Source organism: Oreochromis niloticus, linkage group LG12, assembly GCF_001858045.2.
Source record: "Oreochromis niloticus isolate F11D_XX linkage group LG12, O_niloticus_UMD_NMBU, whole genome shotgun sequence".
In the NCBI taxonomy this organism is placed as follows: Eukaryota; Metazoa; Chordata; class Actinopteri; order Cichliformes; family Cichlidae; genus Oreochromis; species Oreochromis niloticus.
This window is the reverse complement of record NC_031977.2, coordinates 38,196,610-38,204,326: the sequence shown is the minus strand read 5'-3', so window position 1 is coordinate 38,204,326 and position 7,717 is coordinate 38,196,610. Positions and strand designations below refer to the sequence as shown.

General features: G+C 46.8%; 1 protein-coding gene across 1 annotated transcript; it reads left to right on the top strand.

The window, feature by feature from the left end:
• The first annotated feature begins 285 nt into the window (after nt 1-285).
• fam240a (family with sequence similarity 240 member A) lies at nt 286-7,621 on the top strand. Its single transcript, XM_019346529.1, has 3 exons — nt 286-344; nt 2,202-2,323; nt 7,396-7,621. The coding sequence occupies exons 2-3, from the start codon at nt 2,202-2,204 to the stop codon at nt 7,505-7,507; spliced, it is 234 nt and encodes a 77-aa protein (XP_019202074.1). The 5' UTR covers nt 286-344; the 3' UTR covers nt 7,508-7,621.
• Nucleotides 7,622-7,717: the final 96 nt, after the last annotated feature.

Genomic DNA, 7,717 nt, shown 5'->3' with positions numbered 1-7,717 from the left:
GTGTGTGTGTTTAACACCCCGCAGCAGCATCGCATCACGCCCCGAGAGGGCTGAAATGTCAAACATGTGTTAACACCCAACTGTCTCACACACACACACACACACACACACACAGATAAACACCAATACACACACACACACACACACACACTGATGTTTTGTCAGCATCGTAAAGGATTTACAAAAATCAAATTAGATGGTGTGTGTGTGTGTGTGTGTGTGTGTGTGTGTGTGTGTGTGTTGGGGGGGGGGGGGGTTGTTATTACATAAAGGGTGTGACGGACGGCTCGTGTGTGGGGGGGAGAGACAGTGTTTGTCTGAAGCACCGTGAGCTCCGATCGAAGGTTTGTTCCCTTTGCTTCAGTTCTTCTCAGCTTTAAACTTTCAGTAAAAATGCTTCATAAGTTTATAAAACTTTTGAATTTTTAAGGTTTGAATTTGTAACCTTCAGTCCAGGAAAGAGTTTGTCTTTAGTTTTTAGTCCTGTTTAGCTTCTGTTTGTGGTAAGGGAGGAAATACAGTTTTAAAAGTTTCAGCGTCTCGATAGATTAAAACTTGTTTGCTGCTCGATTAGAGGAAACAGGCAGCAACTTCACAGTACTGAGAATTTATAGAACCAAAACTTATTGATATTTCTGATTTTTGGTCTATAATTTAATATAATTGATGATGAAATGGTTGTTTTAGTTTAAATAAAGTGCAGCTTGCTGTTTCTACAACACAACAAATTAATAAATTTCCCACGCGTGGGACTAGTAAAGGTTACCTTATCTTATCTAACAATAATAACAAATGTGGTTGTTTGCTTTACCAGATTTTAACATAATGTGATTTTAAAAAAATAGTTTGTCTGGTTTTGACGTCGTTTTATTTATCTAAAAAATTCGAAACTACTCCATTAGAGCAGCCAGAAAAGGATGCATGATGTTAGCATACTCAAGGCTGCAGATCCTCTGCTTTATGCTGACTAATGTGCACATTTAGTGGCACCTGTTCAGGTGTACACCACCTCTTGCCCTATGACAGCTGGGACAGGATGGATGTGATACTGCTCAGCTACAGGCTTCATTAACAGATGGATGTTATGCCCACCTTACATACACACTGTGGGTGAAACCCAGATTCAATTCAATTCAATTCAATTTTATTTATATAGCGCCAAATCACAACAAAAGTCGCCTCAAGGCGCTTTATATTGTACAGTAGATCGCACAATAACACATACAGAGAAAACCCAACAATCATATGACCCCCTATGAGCAAGCACTTTGGCGACAGTGGGAAGGAAAAACTCCCTTTTAACAGGAAGAAACCTCCGGCAGAACCAGGCTCAAGGAGGGGCGGGGCCATCTGCTGTGATTGGTTGGGGTGAAAGAAGGAAGACAGGATAAAGACATGCTGTGGAAGAGAGACAGAGATTAATAACAGATATGATTCAATGCAGAGAGGTCTATTAACACATAGTGAGTGAGAAAGGTGACTGGAAAGGAAAAACTCAATGCATCATGGGAATCCCCGGCAGCCTACGTCTATTGCAGCATAACTAAGGGAGGATTCAGGGTCACCGGGTCCAGCCCTAACTATATGCTTTAGCAAAAAGGAAAGTTTGAAGCCTAATCTTGAAAGTAGAGATAGTGTCTGTCTCCTGAATCCAAACTGGAAGCTGGTTCCACAAAAGAGGGGCCTGAAAACTGAAGGCTCTGCCTCCCATTCTACTTTTAAATACTCTAGGGACAACAAGTAGGCCTGCAGTGTGAGAGCGAAGTGCTCTAATAGGGTGATATGGTACTACAAGGTCATTAAGATAAGATGGGGCCTGATTATTTAAGACCTTGTATGTGAGGAGCAGATTGAAACACGGTGAGATTAAAAGCTCCACCCTGATTGAGGAGAAGCAGGAGCTCACTCTTCAGAGACGTGCTCCACACTGTGGGTTTGAAGGACTCACACTGCAGCAGAATAATGAACCCAAACACACCAAAGAAGACTGCAGAGTGCTGACATCATGGACCGAGTGGAAGAAGGGGTTAAAGGTCAATGTGGGTCACTCGAGTGATGCTGCCATCGGACACAGACAGATTCTGATGTTCACTCATGAACATTTTACTCAGACTGATGTCATCTATGTGCAGCGATGTGTTTCTGTGGAGGTCAGAGGTCAGACTGTTGACAGCGTGTGTGCTCCTGTGGTGCTGTTACAGATGAACCTGGCTCTGGTCCATGACAGAGAGCTCATTAAGACGTTCTGGGAGAGGAGGATCGAGACTCAGACTCAACAAGCCGAGACCGAGGAGCAGAGGATGAGCCAGAGCGCCCTCAAAAAGTGAGTGACGTCCTTCGGCCCAGCGGTCACCGCATAACAAACTTCATGATGTGAGGCTCTGGTTAACTGTGTCTTACCCAAGTTTAGTCATCTTCTTGTTAGTTCAGTTTACTTTTAGTTTTGTACGTGTTGCATTTGAAGGTCACACCTGCCTCCATCTTTGCGTACAGCTTCTTTTCTGTCACGAGGCTGGCAGAAAGGTTTAACATATCCAGACTTTCTTTGTGTTAGTTGGCTAAACGCAGTCAGCGATAACGGATATCACTCAGTGATGGTTGCCAGCGTTCCCTCTAAAGTACATCTGAGCGTGCTAAACCGAGAGACCAACTGTCTCCGGGCTGTCCTGGGTCTGCCCAGGTCTCCTCCTGATCAGTCAGTTATTTAATCAAGACGACAAAGGAGGCAAAGTGAGGTGAGACAGTGAGGGGCAGTTTGTTTTTCCTCGCCAAAGACACAACTGCAGGTCAGATTTAAGCTGAGCAGCTGATGGAAATAACTCCAGACCGAAGGGAAATGAATCCATAAATAATTCATTAATTATTTATGGTGATGTTTATGCACTGAATGCACAGTCATGTCACAGTATGATGGACAGGCTTTCATCAGCTTGAGTTTGAGTTGATGGATGAAACGTTGTGAGGGACCAGCGAGCGCTCGCTGTACGTGTTTTACTGCAGAGAAAAGCTGAGACTCAGCTGCTTGTTCGCTTCCACCTGAGCACACGGTGTGGCGTCCTCACGGGTTTTCAGTTACTGTTATTTTGGTGGAAAGGTTTTTGGACTCTTCTGTTTCACAGGATGTGGCGTCCAGTCCTTCATTTGTAATGTCACTGAACTTCAGTCTAACTGGTTTCGTGTTCACAGACTTCTGGAAGCCTTTCAGGATGGTTCGTTCCACTCTCAGCTTTAAATTCTTGCATTTTATTTGTCTCTGTGTGATTCGCTGATTATTCTGTGGTCTGGTTACCTGTCAGCACTCAGTCTGTCCTTTGTTCTCTGGTGTAACTGGGTTTTATGGACAGCTGGAGCTCCCTCTGCTCTGCTGTCCTCAGACACACCCTGCTCAGTGACTCTTGGTAAACGTGCTGTTTGTAATTCACACGCTGCGTCTCTCTACAGCTTTTCACTCGTGGAGGCTTAAATTACAAACGCTTTCTTTCATCTGTCGAAGTCTTTGAGCCAGACGTCCGTTACCAAACTGAGCATGAATGCGGTTTCATTCGGTGAAGCCATGTGACCTTGTGGCAAATAGACGCATCTAAAAACAGATCCTCTCATTACAAACGGCCTCGTCTCTCAGCGAGCTGCAGGACATACCGACACAAACACACGAGCCTCTAACACCATCTGGCTGCTAAAGGTGTCAGAGACGATGAGCACTAATGAGCGGAAACATGACCTCGCCTCACCGGGCTCTGAAGGAAGCAAAGGAAACAGGACGATGGCGGGCTGGAGTCTCCAAACCAACCGAGAGAGAGAGACAAGCTGTCTCCAGGCTGTCCTGGGTCTCCTCCTGATCAGTCAGTTGTTTAATCAAGACAAAAAAGTGAGGTGAGACGGTGAGGGGCCCGAAACCAAAATCCTCCATCAAACAAGAATCAGCACACAGCTGTGACACAAACTGGGAGCAGGTTCAAAACAGGAAGCGACTAACACAACACACCTGGTGGAAGGAGGTAAGAGTGAGTACGGTGACTCAGACTCAGCGAGCAGGTAAGAACAGGTCAGTGCTGACACTGATGGAGGAGCCTCCTGCCCCGGTCCTGCTGCCCTTTTGATTTACCTTATATCCTCTTATTAAACTTGACCTCCTGATGTTACATCAGCTATTAGCCCTATCCGCCTTAACCCCTCTCACTCATCTTCCTCCCCCCTTGACCTCAGTTCATCTCACCTAATCCCTCTGCTATCCATTACCCTGTACCCTAATCCCCCACCTATCACTACCATGTATCTCCTAATCCTTCGGCTATCTATTACCATGCACCCCCCGCCTCCACAGCTATCTGGCTCCCCGCTGCCTCTAACCCCGACTCTAGTCCCCGCTAATTGTGTACGTTATGTGTGACCCGAGCAGGGGCTGGAAAAATGTGCTGCGGAGCGCCGAGGTGATAATCTGGGAGCGATGAGTGATGGAGGCCGGCCGCGAGCACAGACACAGCAGCTGAATTTAGAAGATATCCTGATATTAATAATCATCTAACGGATGCTTCGGTCTGTGCGTCTGTGTCGCTGAAGCCAAAACTAATTTTATTTCATGAAAGGACGTCGACGTGAAGCTCAGCACGCTCAGTTTCTGCTTTTCTCAATGAGCTGCAGCGAGTCCATCAGTGAGGATCTGTGGAGGCTTTTCTCTGCTTATGTGTCCACAGTGTGAGGCCAGAGTGTCCTGATATAAGTGTTAGCTCCACAGCTCTTCACTTGGACACCATGGAGCATAAAAAATACATATGAATGCATGATTACAAGAGTTAAACTTATCTATAATTAAATCAAGTTATAGTATTCCTCCACACTCGTTTAATGGATTCATTTATTTTTAAAACATCTGCATTTAAAAAAACATTCATTCATGAAAACTGAAAGAAAACACAGTGATGGAGATGAGCTGGGCCTAACACAGCGAACGGTCAACCATGAACCAGTGACATCATCACACCTCCTCCATGGCTTCAGGAGCTCAGATATAAGGCGGCTCCTCCACCCCTCGCCTGCAGCTCAAACACCAAACAAGTAAAACTAAATTCAGAGTTCAGGTAGAAGCTGAGGAGTCGAAGCGTTAGCAGCAGGAGAGGTTGTAGCGGAGTAACAGTAAAACACACAGAAGTCATCGCAGGCGTGGACGTGCTGGACTAACACAGGAGAGCAGAGCGAGACACGCCCCCGTTCATGGAAGGGTTTTTTCAGTGCCGAAGAACTTTTATCCAAACCTTCACGCTCCGATGGAGGCACCTGAGGGTGGAGTGTTTGCCCAAGGACACTTCAACATGCAGCTCGAGGATCCAGGGACTGAACCACAAACCCTGTGGTTAGTAGACCCACTGCAGTCGGAGCAGAAGCTGCAGAAATGGGAGGAGTTACAGACACTGTGGTAGTGTTTATGTCTAAGTCTAAGCAGAGGGTGTAGCGGAGTCTGAATGGCCACAGTCATAGCAGCAGATGTAGAAGAAGCAGCTCATCAACAGCACAGGAAGTGGCTGCAGTCATATTAATTATATTTAGCAGAGGAGGAGGAAAATGCTGAACGTGACTCTCCAGCTTCTCTAAATCATTTCGTTTCGTTCCTGATCAGCTGACAGGTTAGCTTCAGCCTGCAGGTCCTCGCTGCAGATCCCAGACCTTAGCCTGGCTGATTATAATTTAGCTGCACCTCTGGACCGCCTCCTGCACCGCTGCGTCACGCTGCGTCACGCTGCGTCACGCTGCGTTACGCTGGTGATTCAGGACCCACAACTTTGAGGTTCGTGGTGATCTCAGAGAGAAGCACATGCAAACAGGCGGTGCAGAATAAGAGGTGCACCAGGAGACGACCTGAAGAGGACATCTGCCAATCATAGTGAGACACTCAGTGATGTCATTGTGGTGCAGTACTGAGCCTGGAGCAATGACCCCACATGTTTTTGGTGAAAATGTGTGAAACTGGTTCTGGCACTTCTGTGGATAAGACACATCATAGCAGCAGCGCTCAGCACGCTGAAAGGAGAAATGCTGACCTAAACCAGTGAGCCGGGCTGGACTTGAATCACTCTGATGCTGCTTCAGGAAAACTTTTGTGTCAGACGAAGGTCTTAAAGTGTCGGTCCTGGTGCAGAGGAGCGAGACGCCTACCTGTCCGCCTCGACTGAGGTCAGGAAGATTATCAGGACAAATGGAATAATCCAAAAAACTTGACAGGAAGGCGACAAAGAGCCGGTGAGGACAGCTGATGTCGAGGGTTGGGTTACACTCAAACATGTGACGCCTCACAGACGAACGTCTGTTATTTCTTTGCCTTTCTATCCTGGAGTCACTTCCTGTCATGTTTGTGCTTCTGTAGTTATGAAGCCTTTCAGTGACATAACGTACACCCTGACCCCTCAAACAGCCCTCTGTCCTCAGGTCTGTCCCAAAGGAAGGACCAGAAAAAAGTCTGGACTGACAGGCTGGCAGCTCGTGATGATTTGACCTCCACCATCTTTAAGGAGAAACGCCTTCTTCCTACAGACAGCAGCCAATAACATCCCATCAGTGACATCAGCAGCCAATAACATCCGGTCAGAGAGTTGAATCGGACGCGGTGCAGCTCAGTTTCTTTGGCACAGAGCAGTGTTCTGCTAGTTTCTGTCAAGAAAAATGAAAACTGCAGCACAGAGAATGAAAACAGACGCTGAAGCAACAAAACCTGAGCAGAAATACTGTTTGAACTTATTTAGATGAAACCTTCAGAGGTGATTCAGGTGAAATCATATCTGTGAACACTGACACCTTGATTGCAGAGTAACTAGCCAACACTGCTGTGAGTGAAATCACTGTACTGAGACTGAAGGTGAAGCAGTGATTTGGCTGTGACGTGCTGCGAAACAGAAGAAGAAGAAAGCAGCACGAGGTGTTCTTTCTTCATCGTGCCTCACAGAGACAGACGAGCACGCTCGCGGGTGTTGGTGAAACAAAAGTGCTGATACGAAAGCGATAACGCCGCAGCTGTCACCAGGACACCAGATCTGCTGCAGACTCAGAGCTCATTAAGCTCTGACCCCAGCACTGCTGCACGCCACCGACCATCGAGGCTCCAGGCATCGCTTTTACAACGATCAGATCCTCTTAAAATACTGTTAATGAATGCTTTGCTGTTAAATATGATGACGCTCACCCTCACACGGCAGCTTTAAGGCCTGAACCATAAGAGCAAAAACTGAAAGTTGAAGCAGGTGGTCTATAAAAGGTCACAAACCTGCGTGACCTTTGTAGGTCTGCAGAACCACTGCTGAGCACGTGTGGTGTGTGTAACAGCAAGATGGGGGTGGAGTTTGACTACATGGTATCATGTGATGCGCTGGCATGATGTAATGTAACCGTCCTTCCTGTGTGTTTCAGGCTGAGGGGGGAGTGGCTGGTCCGTCTGGAGAACCGAACCAAACACCTGAAGAACCTCAATGACAACTACATGAGGAAGATGAAGATGGAGCCGTCAGCTGACCAGACCTGAGCCCCCCATAACTCGCCGTAGAGCTGCTGAGCCAACAACCGTGTCTCCTCCTGCTGCTGTGTGAGAGAAATAAAGTGACTGCTGGAAAATAAACACGTCTGTGATTCACTCAGAGTCAGAGTTTGAACGTTCTGTTTTATTTCCTGCATGTAAAGCATCTCAAACACATCAGTGCATCAGACTTTCTCCCACAGCCAGCAGTGTGAGAGT